The sequence below is a fragment of the Nematostella vectensis genome, chromosome 2 (genome assembly GCF_932526225.1).
Source record: "Nematostella vectensis chromosome 2, jaNemVect1.1, whole genome shotgun sequence".
Lineage (NCBI taxonomy): Eukaryota > Metazoa > Cnidaria > Anthozoa > Actiniaria > Edwardsiidae > Nematostella > Nematostella vectensis.
The window spans coordinates 13,748,763-13,766,822 of record NC_064035.1 but is presented as its reverse complement, the minus strand read 5'-3'; the positions used below and the strand labels follow the sequence as shown (position 1 = coordinate 13,766,822).

Below are 18,060 nucleotides of genomic sequence, written 5' to 3'. Positions count from 1 at the left end.
TATTGAGACGTCGCGCGATGTCCAGAAACGTCAAGTACTACACGGATCACCCCAGGCAGAAGATGACCAGAGACGTCAAGTGATGTCCAGAAAGGGACGTATTCACAAACCTGCTCCCCGGTGGGTCCTCTTACTCCAGATACGCCGATATCACCAGCAACGCCCTGGTGATAAAAATAAACAGTCGTTAGGGGTCGATCAACAATCGACTGACCCCGGAAAACAGTCGTCAATGATCGACTGACCCCGGAAAATAGTCGTCAAGTATCGACTGACCCGGAAAACAGAATGTGCTCACCTTGGGGCCACGGTCACCGATGATGCCTGCTTGACCCAAGGGTCCAGGGGAACCCTGTGGATAGCAAGAGTGGAAACAAAATTACACAGCACAGGGTACCCACCAGAGCACGACCCAACTTACCGCTCCTCCAAGAAAACCTTGCTTGCCAGGAATACCCATGTCACCTCTCGAGCCCTGAAAACACAAAGTGAAAATCTCTTGAGCTGAATAAGAATTCCCTGATTCTCTGATTCCAGGCCTTGTGTAAGCAAAGAAAAGAGGAGAAGAAACAATACATACACTCTTTTTGTTTTAAAAGTAACCCTTATTTATAAGAACGTTTAGCTTATATATTATATAAAATATATTATATTAGAGTGATGTGTTCTAAAATGTAGACTGAAATCGCAAAAAAAAGCTGCATATGCGGTCTGTACGATAATATGGACAAATTTAGCGGACACAGGTAAGTCCAAAGTTCGTGATTTCACGTATTTTTTCGTGAAAAAGGGATAAAATGCATAACCTTTTGAATGCATTTCTCGCATCGTTTCACACAACCTCATTTTAAATGTCCTGCTTTTACTCAAACGCAGTCCTTACCATATCGCCGGGCTGTCCAGGGGAACCGGTTGGTCCTATCTCTCCGGAAATACCCTGAAATCGGAAGTGGATTAGATAACCCCAAGTGACACATCGACCAACCAGACCGATACATACACTAGCAGCTTACTAGCAACACACTAGCAACTCCCTAGCAACACACTATCAACTCACTAGCAACACACTATCAAATCACTAGCAACACACTAGCAGCTAAATCGCAACAAGCGTGCAACTCACTAGCATTCCCTTTCAATACACTAAGCAACTCCCTAGAAAAACACACTACACTTCTATATAATAGGTTTTTACCTACCATGGCTCCAGGTTCGCCCGGTCGGCCGTCTTTGCCATTTGGACCAGGTAGGCCCTGCAAGAGGACGAGAAAACAAACAAAAATTATTCATCAAAAAAGGAATTTTTTTGAGGGGTAGGGGGGATTTGACCCCCTAGAATGAAATTTCACAGGAAGTAAGGAAATAATTAAGATGGCTGCAGCAAATTTTATTTTATTTTCTGGAAGAAACCCACTACTACATCACTGTAATTCAAGGTGTTGCAACTGATAAGGTATGAAGCGTTTTGGCTGTTTCTCTAGTTAGAGAGGGAAGGAAAACAGAGAATATAAATCAGACATCTACTGATTTATTTATAGATATCACCAAAGGAACTGCGTGTTTATAATAATATAATATTATATCATATATAATGTAAGTTTATTAGGACGTGGCATTATAACAAACATGCATTAGGTTATGGTAGTGTATATATTTTCAGCGATTAATGCTTACCTTCATTCCAGGTATCCCAGGTTTTCCGGTGCCACCGTTCCGTCCACTCATACCCTGCATTAAAAAGAAACTCAAAGTGTACAGGAAACCCCACACAATCCATGCACACACCATCCACACCAAGAATGCATGCACCATCCACACCAAGAATGCATGCACCATCCACACCAATCATGCACACACCATCCACAGCAATCATGCATACACCATCCACAGCAATCATGTATGCACCATCCACACCAATCATACACACACCATCCACAGCAATCATGCATGCACCATCCACACCAATCATGCATGCACCATCCACACCAATCATACACACACCATCCACAGCAATCATGCATGCACCATCCACACCAATCATGCATGCACCATCCACACCAATCATACACACACCATCCACAGCAATCATGCATGCACCATCCACACCAATCATGCATGCCTCATCCACCTTAATCATGCATGCCTCATCCACACCAATCATGCATGCACCATCCACACCAATCATGCATGCACCATCCACACCGATCATGCATGCCTCATCCACCTTAATCATGCATGCCTCATCCACACTATTCATGCATGCCTCATCCACACCAATCATGCATGCACCATCCACACCGATCATGCATGCCTCATCCACCTTAATCATGCATGCCTCATCCACACTATTCATGCATGCCTCATCCACACCAATCATGCATGCCTCATCCACACCAATCATGCATGCCTCATCCACACCAATCATGCATGCCTCATCCACACCAATCATGCATGCACCATCCACACCAATCATGCATGCCTCATCCACACCAATCATGCATGCCTCATCCACACCAATCATGCATGCCTCATCCACACCAATCATGCAGATCTACCTTTCCCTAAAGGGAGGGGGGGGGGGGGTGAAGGGGGGGGGGTGGCTCAGTGACAAAGGGGAAGGGGGTATTTTTTGTTACATTTGGCTTTCTGGCAGCCCAAAGGGGGGGTTAAACCCCCTAAACCCTCCCCTAGATCCGCTACTGCCATCCACACCAATCATGCATGCACCATCCATCAAAGTGTTGCATCTTTGAACAAAAATTTTAATGGATCAACAGGTCTAGTTGCTGAGATGACTTACCATTTCACCCTTAGCACCTGGTTTACCAGATTGGCCATTTGGTCCTCTTTCACCCTGGAACAGCATACAACAGTCATAAACAGCATACATGACAGTCAGTTATACATGGCAAGTCCAATAAATACATGGCAGTCAGTTATACATGACAAGTCGAATAAATACATGACAGTCAGTTATACATGGCAAGTCCAATAAATACATGGCAGTCAGTTATACATGGCAAGTCCAATAAATACATGGCAGTCAGTTATACATGGCAAGTCCAATAAATACATGGCAGTCAGTTATACATGGCAAGTTGAATAAATACATGGCAGTCAGTTATGCATGGCAAGTCGAATAGATACATGACAGTCAGTTATACATGGCAAGTCGAATAAATACATGACAGTCAGTTATACATGACAAGTCGAATAGATACATGACAGTCAGTTATACATGCCAAGTCGAATAGATACATGACAGTCAGGCATACATGCCAAGTCGAATAAATACATGACAGTCATACATGCATAAAAAGTCGAATAAATAAAGGACAGTCATAGGCCAAGTCGAATAGATACATGACAGTCATAGGCCAAGTCGAATATATACATGACAGTCAGGCATACATGCCAAGTCGAATAGATACATGAAAGTCAGTTATACATGGCAAGTCGAATAGATACATGACAGTCAGCCATACGTAACAAGTCGAAATGCTATCGCATTATGCCCTTACACGTTTTCCCCTGTCTCCGTTGGCACCAATGTCACCCTGTGGTCCACGAAGTCCCTGTGATAGAATGAAATAAGTGATCATCAGATATCGTTTGCGAATGACTTGCATGCGTGAGCTAATAAGGGTACTAGAGAATAAAATGGGCAAGGAAGGTAAGAAAACTTTTATATCAGCTGAAAGCACCAAACCTCTAGCAAACGTGCGTCGCCTTAAATTCAATTATACATCGCTATTCCAAGTCCCCTAAATAAATTAGAAATTTCTAGGGCTTATCGTCGTAACCGAAGTTTTGTTAGAGAATTAAATGTGATAAAACTTTTTTAAGATTTTCGATACAAATCGCTCGCTAGATAGGTTGCCCAATTACTCGTGGTAAAATGAATAAACAATGCCTGTAGAAACCTTTTATCTACTTAATTCCTTACCATGGGCCCTTCTTGTCCTTCGCTGCCAGGCAACCCGCGCTCTCCTTGCATGCCCTAAAGGAAACGAGCGGTTGTGTAAGACATTTTGAGTTAATGTGTTTCCTGTTATTTTCTTTAAAATAGTATTACTTTTATACATAGACCGAGACCAAAACTTTTTTTGCAGCCAACATATATATGCGACTACCAGCTAATGCGGCTACCATACCTTAAGGAGTAAGGGGGACTATTAAGATCTTTTTTTAAATTTAAGGCATATAATGCCGCAGGGGCTGTGTGGAGAGGGGCGGGGCAAGAGGTGTTACTAGACTTACCACAGCGCCGATGTCACCTTTTGTACCGAAAGAACCTCGTTCTCCCTAGGACATAAAAAAACATCAATCAAGACCAACAGTTAGCATGAAGGAGACGAGTCCAACGTACATCAAGACCAACAGGTATAACGAAGAAGATGAGTTCAACGTGCACCAAGACCAACAAGTAGCATGTGAAAGATGAGTCCAACGTACTCAAAGACCAACAGGTAGCATGAAGAAGTTAAGTCCAACGTACACCAAGACCAACAGGTAGCACGTGAAAGATAAGTTCAACGTACATCAAGACCAACAGGTAGCACGTGAAAGATGAGTCCAACGTAAACCAAGACCAACAGGTAACATGAAGAAGATGAGTCCAACGTACACCAAGACCAACAAGTACCTCGTGAAAGATGAGCCCAATGTACATCAAGACCAACAAAGGTGGTTTTGAACATAGAGCTAAAAGTATTCGAATTTCACCGGCTTTCCCTTGTACTCCTCGGTCATGGATATGGAACAGCGGACTATATGGTAGTGGAGTGAAAATCAAGAGTGGCCGGGAAGAGAAGGTGTACTGATCCAGGATTATGTTGGTATCGCTGTACGAGACTAAGCAAGTTAACTTACATTTTTACCGTTTTTCCCATCTGGCCCGGGATTCCCAGTGAAACCCTAAGAAAATATTGACGACCGTCAGGACATAATAGCAATATAACTAATATTGTAGACACAGCCGACGCCGCGGAGTACCTATGGCAATATGGTATAACTAAGCGACTATAACTATTTGTGGTCTCCACAGGCGCGTACCCAGGATTGGCTGAGGTGGGGTGCGCAGTCATTGGTAACATATGGAAAAAGCATAGGATTTGATGATCCTTCAATCAACTTTTTGCCGGCCAAGGGGGTGTGCGCGCACCCTGCGCATCCCCCTGCTTATGCGCCTGCTCCACGAAAAATTGGTCGCCCGTCGCCTCCCCCGCGCACCAGGGCTCATCGTGAGCATCGTAAACTGAATGAATAAAATAATAGCTAACACAGACAGAATACTTTCCCAATGGAAACTCCTGATGAGACCATGGACCTATGTTTGTTCCTCGAACCAAGACCACCGAGCACGAAATACAAGTCTTTTTGAACAGACACTTACACTATTTTCGCTTTGAATATCGATGCAGTTCAAGAATTTTAAAGCCTAGTAGGAAAACGACGACTTTTCTAACGCTGAATTGCTTGTGCAAACCGACTTTGTTTGCGAGCCAAGACTTGTTGTACTGATTGTTCATAACTATGTTGTTTTGCTATCGGCTCGCTTGACAACATTCCTGCGAAAAAAAAGCTCTAAAAGGGCTGCTTTTTGTCCGAGACTACAACTGCAAACAGGCCAAGAACTGATCAACGAGATGTGCTAAAGAAAATATTTTTCTCATGGGAATGTTTAACACGTGTTTGAGAACTTTGAAGAGTTTGGCCTAGTGTTCTAGTCGAGTTACCTACCTGAGCACCACTGGACCCAGGCTGCCCGCTACTTCCAGGCTCTCCGTCCAGGCCCTAGGAATGTAGATGTGTTATAAATAGATAATGGTATTGATTATAATAGTTTTCAAAGTGATGGTAATTGCTAAAACTAAATATAACGCTAACGAAGACATGACGGCGATTATATTAGCATGTATGTAATGGTAAAACATTGTACGCACGCATTTCGCTATCAAATATACTATTGCTGAAAGTGGTAATTATTCTAATTTGAATAACATAGTTTGAGCAGGATGGTATTTATATTGTTCACGTCATTGCTACGCCATATCTGTTGGTGCTTCTGGGAAGATGGGTAAATGCTCGTTTAAGCACCAAACTTCGCGTACTGAACTGTTTGCAAGAGTTCTTGTTGTTTATTTTCTTGTGTCCCGGGCGCTAAAACGATCATTTACGTATTTTTTTATGACAAGAAGATATCTCTGTTGTTGTTATTTCCGTTGTTGTTGTCGTCGTTACTTTTTTTATATTTTTATTATTATTGTTGTTTATTAATGATGTTGTTTTTTTGTATTTGATGTATTTTTGCGTTAACTGTAGTGTTTTTTTACTTGTTTTTGTTGATTGTAAGCATCAGCAGATGTTGTTATCATTGTTGCCGTTATTTTCGTTTTAAGTTCCTGTTCTTTTTTTAATTTTACTGTTTATGCTGACTCACCTGCTCTCCTCTTGGACCCGCCGATCCCTGTGGCCCAGCTGGACCAGAAGATCCCTGAGGACCAGAGGACCACGTGGCATGGATTATGCTCAACACAAGTTCCAACCAAAGACATAAGCCCCTCCCCCTAACCATAACACCGGGCTTTCATATAAGACAATGCCGCTATACTTTCCTTACTTCCCTTCCCCCTAACCATAATACCAGGTTTCCTATAATCCCCATACTTCCCTACCCCTCACCATTTCACCGGGCTTTCCTATAAGCCCCATACTTCCCTCCCCCTTACCATTTTACCGGGCTTTCCTATAAGCCACTTACTCCCCTCCCCTTCACCATTTCACCAGGGTTTCCTATAAGCCCCATACTTCCCTAGCCCTCACCATTTCACCGGGCTTTCCTATAAGCCCCATACTTCCTTCACCATTTCACCGGGCTTTCCTATAAGCCCCATACTTCCCTACCCCTCACCATTTCACCGGGCTTTCCTATAAGCCCCATACTTCCATACCCCTCACCATTTCACCGGGCTTTCCTATAAGCCCCATACTTCCCTCCCCCTTAGCATTTTAAAGGGCTTTCCTATAAGCCCCTTACTCCCCCCCCCCCCCCCCCTCACCATTTCACCGGGCTTACCTATAAGCCCCATACTTCCTTCACCATTTCACAGGGCTTTACTCTAAGCCCCATACTTCCCTTCCCCTTGCCATTTCACCGGGCTTTCCTATAAGCCCCATACTTCCTCCCCCTTACCATTTCATCGGGCTTTCCTATAAGCCCCATACTTCCCTACCCCTCACTATTTCACCGGGCTTTCCTATAAGCCCCATACTTCCTTCACCATTTCACCGGGCTTTCCTATAAGCCCCCATACTTCCCTACCCCTCACCATTTCACCGGGCTTTCCTATAAGCCCCATACTTCCTTCACCATTTCACAGGGCTTTCCTCTAAGCCCCATACTTCCTCCCCCTTACCATTTCATCGGGCTTTCCTATAAGCCCCATACTTCCTTCACCATTTTCCCAGGCTTTCCTATAAGCCCCATACTTCCCTCCCCCTCACCATTTCACCGGGCTTTCCTATAAGCCCCATGCCACCAGTTGGGCCAGAAGCTCCCTATAAACAAACAGAGTACCTCAGTCTTAGAAAGCTTGTATCTTAACAGACTGAATGGGTATTGACTAAATAGATACCTGCCTTCTCTCCACGCGACCCTTGTGGACCGGGAAGGCCTTTAGTTCCTGCCAAACCCTGCAAGATCGTAATCGTGTCATCAAACCAGAAACGAAAATATAAACATGGTTAGCATTTCCCTCTCTCGTTCATCAAACCTGATAAAACTAATTTTCAGTAAAAATGGTAAAGACATGTTGTTTTCCATTCGCTGTCTACCAAATCGTCAAAAAAGCTATGTGGCATCTATGGCGACTATGGCATCCATGACATCACCGATAGGAAACAAACTTTGACGATTCTGGATGTTATTACCAGATTCGCTGTGGATAAATTGCAGAATACCCATACGTACCACAGGGTACCCATACGTACCACAGGGTATCCATTCGTCCACAGGATACTCATACGTACCACAGGTCCTATAGCTTGTAATACCCATACATACCACAGGTCCTATAGCTCCTGGAAGGCCTTCAGGGCCCACTGGTCCACGAACTCCCTGGCAATAACAATGAACAATGATAAAAAAACGTTTTCCTGTAAACGTGCTATTAGACGGCCTATCCTCATTACGACGTCAGCACGTCGCCGAAACATCATCTTGTGCCGTTTCACCTTTAATATGGTGATCCTGAATCCGGGGGACCGGGATCAACATTTTGAATTCTCTTATTACAGGAGCACGTCAAGATTTGAGATTCAAAAGATATTGAATTCCCTTCTACGGGGCAACTTAATAGAATGAGACCTGCTGTACCAGAGGGAGGGGGGGTAATGTTATCTTACCATAAGGCCTGTTCAACCGGGAGGAAGGAAAAAGGAAGATGGTGGGGTAGTAGAAGCTTACCATGAGGCCAGCTGTATTAGTGAGGAGGGGGGAGGTAGCAGTAATTTACCATAAAGCCTGCTTTACCGGTGGGGGGGGGGGGGGGGGTAGGAGAATCTTATTACGAGGTCTGCTGTACTATTGGAGGGAAAAAGGGGTAGTTCAATCTTACCATTAGTCCTGCTGTACCGGTAAGGAGTAAGGGTGGTTGGGGGGGGGGATACAATTTTAACATGGGGCCTGATGTACCGGTAGGGAGGAAGGGGAGGAGTAGAATCTTACCATGAGGCCTGCTCTTCCGGTAGGGAGGATGGGGGAGGGGGAGGGAGAAGAATCTTACCATGAGGCCTGCTGAACCCGGGACACCATCATCGCCGTCTGCACCCTGTGAAAAGAAGAATGAGTTGAAGAATGCTACACCAAAACAAACAAACAAACAAAAAACAGAAGTCAGCATCTAGAGATCTTACCGGCATTCCTTGGCGGCCATTTCTGCCGGGGTACCCTGTGCGGCCTCTAGAGCCCTGACGAATACATGCGAAGGCATAAATCACAATTTCAGTTTATTCGGCCGTAAACGTTGTGCTGACGTTATCGGAACAACGTAATGACCAAAAAAACAAAGTTTTGATTGGAAAAAAGGAAGTCTTTAATCCCGACAGTTAATCCCTCAATTGCCAAAATAGAACCCTATTTGTTTAGGGATCCCAAACTTTGTCTCTCTCTTGTTTAAGGGAGACAATACCATAAAGCCATCGGAATCTATCTATGATTTCGTGCATACTATGCAACAAAAATAACAGTAACAACAACGAACACGAGAATAATAAGAACAGCAATCAATAGTTATAACAACAAGGCATCCCACCTGTTCTCCGAGCTCACCATCGCCGCCATCTGGTCCTTGCACACCCTGAATAAGATAAAATAAAAGCTCAAGATGTAGTTAGCGAACTCAGCGGCACGGCTAGCGACAAGCACGGTACGACACGCGGGCGTCAGTTTGAGCGGTTTGAAAAGGTTTCGACTTGATGTATATGGAGGAAGTATGAGAAATATGAGAAGTATAAGGAATAAAAGAAAATGCAAACAAATCACTTTACATTACTCTTACATTACATAAGCAATAGGCGATATGGAAAGGGGTGAGAAGAAGCTCTTACCCTATCCCCTTACTTCCTCGTTCTCCTCTTTATGAAGTAACAATTGGTGGTAGATGTAGGGGCGTGAAATATCTCTTACCGTATCCTCCTTCCTTCTTTCCTCGTTCTCCTCTTTATCACAATACAGTGTTAGGGGGAAAAGGGCGTGAAGTACCTCTTACCGTATCCTTCCTGGCTCTACTCGCTTAAACACTACAGTGTAAGGGCGGGAGGGGGAGGGGGAGGTGGAGGGCGGAAATACCTCTTACCGTATTACCTCTCCTTCCTCGTTCTCTCTATTACACTACAGTGGGGGGGGGGGGGAGGGGGTGGGGTTGATAAGAGTGGGGAATACCTCTTATGGTATCACCTCTCCTTCCTCGCTCTCCTCGCTGTCACACTACAGTGGGGGGAGGGGGAGGGGAGGAGGGTGAGGGTGGGGATTACCTCTTACCATATCACCTCTCCTTCCTCGCTCTCCTCGCTGTCACACTACAGTGGGGAAGGGGGAGGGGAGGAGGGTGAGGGTGGGGATTACCTCTTACCATATCACCTCTCCTTCCTCGCTCTCCTCGCTGTCACACTACAGTGGGGGGAGGGGGAGGGGAGGAGGGTGAGGGTGGGGATTACCTCTTACCATATCACCTCTCCTTCCTCGCTCTCCTCGCTGTCACACTACAGTGGGGGGAGGGGGAGGGGAGGAGGGTAAGGGTGGGGATTACTTCTAACCATATCACCTCTCCTTCCTCGCTCTCCTCGCTGTCACACTACAGTGGGGGAGGGGGAGGGGAGGAGGGTGAGGGTGGGGATTACCTCTTACCATATCACCTCTCCTTCCTCGCTCTCCTCGCTGTCACACTACAGTGGGGGGAGGGGGAGGGGAGGAGGGTGAGGGTGGGGATTACCTCTTACCATATCACCTCTCCTTCCTCGCTCTCCTCGCTGTCACACTACAGTGGGGGAGGGGGAGGGGAGGAGGGTGAGGGTGGGGATTACCTCTTACCATATCACCTCTCCTTCCTCGCTCTCCTCGCTGTCACACTACAGTGGGGGGAGGGGGAGGGGAGGAGGGTAAGGTTGGGGATTACTTCTTACCATATCACCTCTCCTTCCTCGCTATCCTCGCTGTCACACTACAGTGGGGGGAGGGGGAGGGGAGGAGGGTAAGGGTGGGGATTACCTCTTACCATATCACCTCTCCTTCCTCGCTCTCCTCGCTGTCACACTACAGTGGGGGGAGGGGGAGGGGAGGAGGGTAAGGGTGGGGATTACCTCTTACCATATCACCTCTCCTTCCTCGCTCTCCTCGCTGTCACACTACAGTGGGGGGAGGGGGAGGGGAGGAGGGTAAGGGTGGGGATTACTTCTTACCATATCACCTCTCCTTCCTCGCTCTCCTCGCTGTCACACTACAGTGGGGGGAGGGGGAGGGGAGGAGGGTGAGGGTGGGGATTACTTCTTACCATATCACCTCTCCTTCCTCGCTCTCCTCGCTGTCACACTACAGTGGGGGGAGGGGGAGGGGAGGAGGGTAAGGGTGGGGATTACCTCTTACCATATCACCTTTCCTTCCTCGCTCTCCTCGCTTGCCCCGTGTTCCTCTTGTACCCTGAGATGCGAGACAGAGGAATTATACAAAGCGCAATCCAGAAGAATAGTAATAACGCTTGAATGTTTGTTACCATAACAAATACACGAGCGCTCTGAAATACCAGTCACTGTTCAACTAATACATCTCATTTTTGTATGCGTCTGTCCTCTAATAGAAGCACAGATGAAGTCACAGCCTGTCATGAACAAAAAAGTATTCAACGAGACGCAGTCGTTGTTCATGATAGAAGTTCTGCTATTATACACCTATTTCAATTAAGGTTGTACACGAGAATCAATGTGACCCGCAGTGGTTCATGGGTAACGTATAAATAGCTGAATCCTGGCCTTTGTCAGCCGTTTTAACGTTTAGGTACATAAGTAAGAATGTTAAAGCTTTCTAATCCTGGTTTTGTTTTTATTTACGCTTATTTTCTTATTTATTTGACACGCTTCTTTTCTTATTTATTTGACACCCATGAGCCACTGCGGGTTACGACAACATGGATTCTGCGAGTGCAACCTTATCTGAAATAGGTGTATATACAACATCATTATTCGGCTTCGATTGTAGAAGCGGTCTGATAGGCTAAAACCCGGGCGAGATTAGCAAGCCTTACGAGAGAAACTAGGACAGTAACAAGGAGGACGGCTTACCGTGTGAACTCCTTTAACTACGTTTGTTACAGTATAGTCAGGTAGAATAATATCCTTAGTTAATTTTCATTTGTTCCTAGCACTAGAGTTTTGAATATTCCATTGCAACTTTTTTGGAGGTACGAGCACATTTGTTTTGGGGTATCGTTGTCCTTATCGTCGTTGGCTTCAATCTTTTAAGATTTATATTTAAAAATCCCTATTATTCACTTGATTCCCTTACCTTTAGTCCAGGAGAACCATCTTTGCCGGGTTCGCCTTGTACTCCAAGAATACCCTGTAAAACAAATCGAGCTTGTACACTGGAAGACCCAGTTATATTAAGTAGTCCTGCCTATACTACTGATTGACCAAGTTATATTGAGGTAATCGTAACAAGACCAGCTTCTACTACTGATTGACCAAGTTATATTGAGGTAATCGTAACAAGACCAGCTTCTACTACTGATTGACCAAGTTATATTGAGGTAATCGTAACAAGACCAGCTTATACTACTCATTGACTAAGTTATACTGAGGTAATCGTAACAAGACCAGCTTATACTACTGATGAACCAAGTTATATTGAGGTAATCGTAACAAGACCAGCATATACTATTAATTGACCAAGTTATATTGAGGTAATCGTAACAAGACCAGCTTATACTACTGATGAACCAAGTTATACTGAGGTAATCGTAACAAGACCAGCTTATACTACTGATTGACTAAGTTATATTGAGGTAATCGTAACAAGACCAGCTTATACTACTGATTGACCAAGTTATATTGAGGTAATCGTAACAAGACTAGCTTATACTACTGACTGACCAAGTTATATTAAGGTAATCGTAACAAGACCAGCTTATACTACTGATTGGCCAAGTTATATTAAGGTAATCGTAACAAGACCAGCTTATACTACTGATTGGCCAAGTTATATTAAGGTAATCGTAACAAGACCAGCTTACACTACTGACCCGGTAAACTCACCCGATCACCTCTCTCTCCTGGGATTCCGTCAGATCCAGGATCGCCACGTTTGCCCTAGAATTAGAAACAACACAAAAAGCAGTGATTTTAAATCTGGAAAATCATAAACGAATATTTTCCATATCTTAAAGTAAATTGTTTGAAAACCTAACATACCTAGAATGAGACGCAAGCTTAGAAGTGGGGAAAAAGAAACTGCTGTTTATCCTTATCGTGGCAACTAGTGTCAACATGACGAATGCAACTCGCGGAACATGCAGATAACAATCTGACAATTCCATCAAGCTCATCAAGTTTCATCAAATCACATTCGTGATCTCCCTTTGCCCGCCATTTTGATCTTGGGGAGGCAAATGATAAAAGATGACGTAATGGAAAATCCATGGATAAAAGAACTTACCCTTTTCCCTGGAGGCATAGAAGAGAACTTACCTTGCGTCCTGAAGGGAGAGGAGAGAACTTACCCTGCGTCCTGGAGGGAGAGGAGAGGAGAGAACTTACCCTGCGTCTTGGAGGGAGAGGAGAGAACTTACCCTGCGTCTTGGAGGGAGAGAAGAGAACTTACCCTGCGTCTTGGAGGGAGAGAAGAGAACTTACCCTGCGTCCTGGAGGGAGAGAAGAGAACTTACCCTACGTCCTGGAGGGAGAGGAGAGAACTTACCCTGCGTCTTGGAGGGAGAGGAGAGAACTAACCCTGCGTCTTGGAGGGAGAGGAGAGAACTTACCCTGCGTCTTGGAGGGAGAGAAGAGAACTTACCCTACGTCCTGGAGGGAGAGGAGAGAACTTACCCTGCGTCTTGGAGGGAGAGGAGAGAACTAACCCTGCGTCTTGGAGGGAGAGGAGAGAACTAACCCTGCGTCTTGGAGGGAGAGAAGAGAACTTACCCTGCGTCTTGGAGGGAGAGAAGAGAACTTACCCTGCGTCTTGGAGGGAGAGGAGAGAACTTACCCTGCGTCTTGGAGGGAGAGAAGAGAACTTACCCTGCGTCTTGCAGGGAGAGGAGAGAACTTACCCTGCGTCTTGGAGGGAGAGAAGAGAACTTACCCTGCGTCCTGGAGGGAGAGGAGAGAACTTACCCTGCGTCCTGGAGGGAGAGGAGAGAACTTACCCTGCGTCCTGGAGGGAGAGAAGAGAACTTACCCTGCGTCCTGGAGGGAGAGGAGAGAACTTACCGTGCGTCCTGGAGGCATAGGAGAGAACTTACCCTGCGTCCTTGACGGAGAGGAGAGAACTTACCGTGCGTCCTGGAGGGAGAGAAGAGAACTTAACCTTCTTCCTGGAGGAAGGGGAGAGAGCTTACCGTGCGTCCTGGAGGGAGGGGAGAGAACATAACCTTCTTCCTGGAGGTAGGGGAGAGAACTTACCCTGCGTCCTGGAGGGAGAGGAGAGAACTTACCCTGCGTCCTGGAGGGAGAGAAGAGAACTTACCCTGCGTCCTGGAGGCATAGGAGAGAACTTACTGTGCGTCCTTAAGGGAGAGGAGAGAACTTACCCTGCGTCCTGGAGGGAGAGAAGAGAACTTACCCTGCGTCCTGGAGGGAGAGAAGAGAACTTACCCTGCGTCTTGGAGGGAGAGGAGAGAACTTACCCTGCGTCTTGGAGGGAGAGAAGAGAACTTACCCTGCGTCTTGCAGGGAGAGGAGAGAACTTACCGTGCGTCCTGGAGGGAGAGAAGAGAACTTACCCTGCGTCCTGGAGGCATAGGAGAGAACTTACCGTGCGTCCTGGAGGGAGAGGAGAGAACTTACCCTGCGTCCTGGAGGGAGAGAAGAGAACTTACCCTGCGTCCTGGAGGGAGAGAAGAGAACTTACCCTGCGTCCTGGAGGGAGAGAAGAGAACTTACCCTGCGTCCTGGAGGGGGAGGAGAAAACTTACCGTGCGTCCTGGAGGGAGAGGAGAGAACTTACCCTACGTCCTTGAGAACTTACCCTGCGTTCTGGAGGGAGAGAAGATAACTTACCCTGCGTCCTGGAGGGAGAGAAGAGAACTTACCGTGCGTCCTGGAGGGAGAGAAGAGAACTTACCCTGCGTCCTGGAGGTAGTGGAGAGAGCTTACCGTGCGTCCTGGAGGGGGCGGAGAACTTACCCTTTTCACTGGAGGCATAGGAGAGAACTTACCCTGCGTCCTGGAGGTCCAGGAAGACCCCGCATGCCCATGGCGCCTGCCCTGCCCTAGCAAAGAGAAAACAGAGTTAACAACACCCAAGACATAAACAGCAAGTGCCTTCCTGGAACAACAGGCAAGTCTCAGTAATCACTCTTCACACTTACCGCCATTCCTTTCTTTCCGGGGTCCCCAACAAGTCCTGGTTTTCCACGGTCACCCTGTTAGGATAAAAGGTCAAAGCCTTGGTGAACGTTTGAAGATTGCACTCCACTGTTAATGGAGTGAAATTTGAATATTGCACTATGTCCTGCGGAATTCCACAAGGGTCAGTCCTCGGCCCCCTATTGTTTTTGATATACATCAATGATTTCCATAATTTTTCTAATTTATTTGATTTTTACTTGTTCGCGGAAGATGCCAATTTATTTTATGAAAATAAGTATCTTAGAGATCTTGAGACCACTTTAAATTTCGAATGAAGTGCCAATAAGCTATCACTAAATATGCAAAAATCAAATCATGTCATATTTCACCCACACCAGAGAAATATGAATACCATTGTCCTAAATATCATGATCAGTGGTATGCAGCTGAAAAGAGAGTTTAGTTTCAGCTATCTTGGGGTCATAATTGATGAAAATCTAAGCTGGAAAAAGCAAGTTTAGCCCATTTCTAAGAAAATAAGAAGAAATATTGGCATTCTTAGTAAACTCCGCCGCTTTGTCACGAAATATATTTTAGTTAATCTGTACTTTACACTTATATACCCTTTTCTTACCTATCGTTTGATCATCTGGGGCAACACTTACAAACAACAACACAACTTACTTAAATCCAATCTTTATTCTGCAAAAAAGGGCTATACGTATTATAACCTTTTCTGCATTTGACCATTCCTCGAGCCCTTTGTGTAAATCACTTAACATCTTAGAATGTTTTGACCTTGTCACATTACATATTTCAGTTTCAATGTATAATTACTGACTTATTGCCAATAGCTTTTCGTGACTTCTAAAAAAATAACTGATCAAGTCCATGGCTACAACACTAGGTTAGCTGCAAAACAGAGTTATTATCGTCCAAAAGCTAGGACTAATTATAAGATTTTCAATATTCGTTTTCAAGGTCCCAAAACATGGAATGCTTTGAATAAAAATCTTAAGGACTCTTCTTTGTCTGATTTCAAAAGGAAACTAAAACTAAGTTTCTTGGAGCACTATTGATGCTCATTAAATCTCATTCATAATTCTGTTTTGAAACAGATTACTCTTATGTTTAACGTTTTGTTTCTATGTGTGTGTGGGCGTGAACGTGTGGGGGTGTGTGTGTCCTGACCTACTGCACATTGTACTTATTTTTCTGGGATCTGCAATCGAAAACCCCTTTGTTGTTGTTGTTTTTGTTGTCGTTGTTGTTGTTGTTGTTGTTCTGATTGATTCTGTAAAAAGTGGAAGGGTGGGTATGAGTGAACCTACCGTCATCCCTTGCGGACCATAGGGGCCTTCAGAACCTTGAATGCCCTATAAATACAACCACAGGGTGGGAAAGTCTTGTATATCGTAGTAAGGTAGGCGAATCGGGAAGGATATTTACCATAAGACCGGGATTTCCTATAACACCAACGGGACCAACTGGACCTCGGTCGCCCTATATACAAACAAAAAGCGTCAAACGAGGGAACAAGTACTACCTATCCAGATAATAGATGACCATTCTTACTGTGTCATGACACGGTCAGTATTTATGTTAGGAACGACCACAAAGTCCGCCGAACCTACCCCTCCCTACCAATGGCCGTCCTCTCTGCCCCTCCCTCCCACAGTCCGTCTTATCCCTCCCATAGTGCATCTTATCTACTTCTCCCTTCCCAAGTTCGTCTTTCCTATCCCTCCATTCAGGAGTTAATCAATCTACTTCTCTCCACGTCCGTTTCTTACCCGTCCTCCCTTGTTTCCGGCGCGACCAGGAATTCCTGCTGAGCCTTCGTTTCCACGTCCGCCTTTGATGCCTCTCCCCCCTTGAGATCCCCTCTCCCCTTGGACACCATGATTTCCAGGTAAACCGCGACTCCCGGATTCGCCTTTAGGACCTCGGACACCGGGTCGTCCAGGAGCGCCATTAGGGCCAGGAGGACCCTGAGAAAGGGATTAGGTTATTATATATCTAGGGCAGCTGAACTACAGAATAAACTCGTAGAAGGTCAGCAGCACTTACCTCAACCCCAGGTCTCCCGTGCGAACCTGATTTGCCTTGGGGTCCCTATGGAAGAGATAATACATTAAGAAAGTATCAGCTGAGGAAAGGAGAACGTTACTTCTAGTAGCAATTTTATTGCTTTAGTTATGGTGTTTTTGAAAGGTGTATCATGAAGCTCTATCGCGTTATATTCTGAAATCAAATCTGAAGCAAATCCAAATGTTTGTTTCTTTTCTGTATTGTTCTTCAAGAACACGAATACAAGAAAATGAGATAACGGCCTAAAAATAGACACAACTTTTCTACACTTTTCTCGGGAGCTAATTTTCAAATATAGCTATTTACATAGTTTTATTGCATCAACCAATTTAGAACATTTGACTGGATTTTGCGCATTTACTATTTTATTTCAAATAAGATTACACTTACAATTACACCTGGAGGACCTTGTGGGCCAATGGCTCCTTTTCTTCCGACAGGGCCCTGTAAAATGCAGCATCATTAGATATGTTTGCGTACCCTTGTCAATGTAAAAATGTGGTGGTCTCTAGAGAGATGAAAAATTATTCATTGTTTGCTCATACGACCACATTACTCTTGGATCATGGTATAACCGCCCTGAAACATTTAGGACCGCAACATATACTGCACATGACACCCAAACTGTTCATGTATTTGACATGATTACCACAACCATCATCGTATGATCATTTCGTAATCCAATGTAGCTGGAGTATATTCTGAGAATGTTTTTAAAGGAAATTCTAGACTGAATGTTGTTAAAATGAAAGCGGCTCTTTTAGAGGAATAGTGCAGCGGATGATTGAGAGAACCACCAATATTCACTTGAGATTCTCGGTCGTGCTCAATGGCCGACTGTTTACCATGCCACACTAAAACCTGGTCATATTTCCCCAGTTCATGTACTGAGAAATACCTGGTTATACT

General features: G+C 45.1%; 1 protein-coding gene across 13 annotated transcripts in view; it reads right to left on the bottom strand.

The window, feature by feature from the left end:
- The window catches only part of LOC5521788 (collagen alpha-1(II) chain), a 46,315-nt gene that overhangs the window by 19,140 nt on the left and 9,115 nt on the right, over positions 1-18,060 (bottom strand). For all 13 annotated transcript variants that reach the window (XM_048723224.1, XM_048723230.1, XM_048723223.1 and 10 more), the window contains 29 exons: positions 17,542-17,595; positions 17,131-17,175; positions 16,854-17,051; positions 16,510-16,563; positions 16,392-16,436; positions 15,081-15,134; positions 14,928-14,981; positions 12,808-12,861; positions 12,059-12,112; positions 11,144-11,197; positions 9,315-9,359; positions 8,917-8,970; positions 8,787-8,831; positions 8,066-8,119; positions 7,642-7,695; positions 7,507-7,560; positions 6,443-6,496; positions 5,743-5,796; positions 4,873-4,917; positions 4,261-4,305; positions 3,947-4,000; positions 3,522-3,575; positions 2,801-2,854; positions 1,675-1,728; positions 1,200-1,253; positions 884-937; positions 422-475; positions 299-352; positions 111-164 (listed from right to left, as the gene is read on the bottom strand). In XM_048723224.1, coding sequence (XP_048579181.1) covers positions 111-164; positions 299-352; positions 422-475; positions 884-937; positions 1,200-1,253; positions 1,675-1,728; positions 2,801-2,854; positions 3,522-3,575; positions 3,947-4,000; positions 4,261-4,305; positions 4,873-4,917; positions 5,743-5,796; positions 6,443-6,496; positions 7,507-7,560; positions 7,642-7,695; positions 8,066-8,119; positions 8,787-8,831; positions 8,917-8,970; positions 9,315-9,359; positions 11,144-11,197; positions 12,059-12,112; positions 12,808-12,861; positions 14,928-14,981; positions 15,081-15,134; positions 16,392-16,436; positions 16,510-16,563; positions 16,854-17,051; positions 17,131-17,175; positions 17,542-17,595 — 1,656 coding nt within the window. The remainder of the gene's footprint in view (positions 1-110; positions 165-298; positions 353-421; positions 476-883; positions 938-1,199; positions 1,254-1,674; positions 1,729-2,800; positions 2,855-3,521; positions 3,576-3,946; positions 4,001-4,260; positions 4,306-4,872; positions 4,918-5,742; positions 5,797-6,442; positions 6,497-7,506; positions 7,561-7,641; positions 7,696-8,065; positions 8,120-8,786; positions 8,832-8,916; positions 8,971-9,314; positions 9,360-11,143; positions 11,198-12,058; positions 12,113-12,807; positions 12,862-14,927; positions 14,982-15,080; positions 15,135-16,391; positions 16,437-16,509; positions 16,564-16,853; positions 17,052-17,130; positions 17,176-17,541; positions 17,596-18,060) is intronic.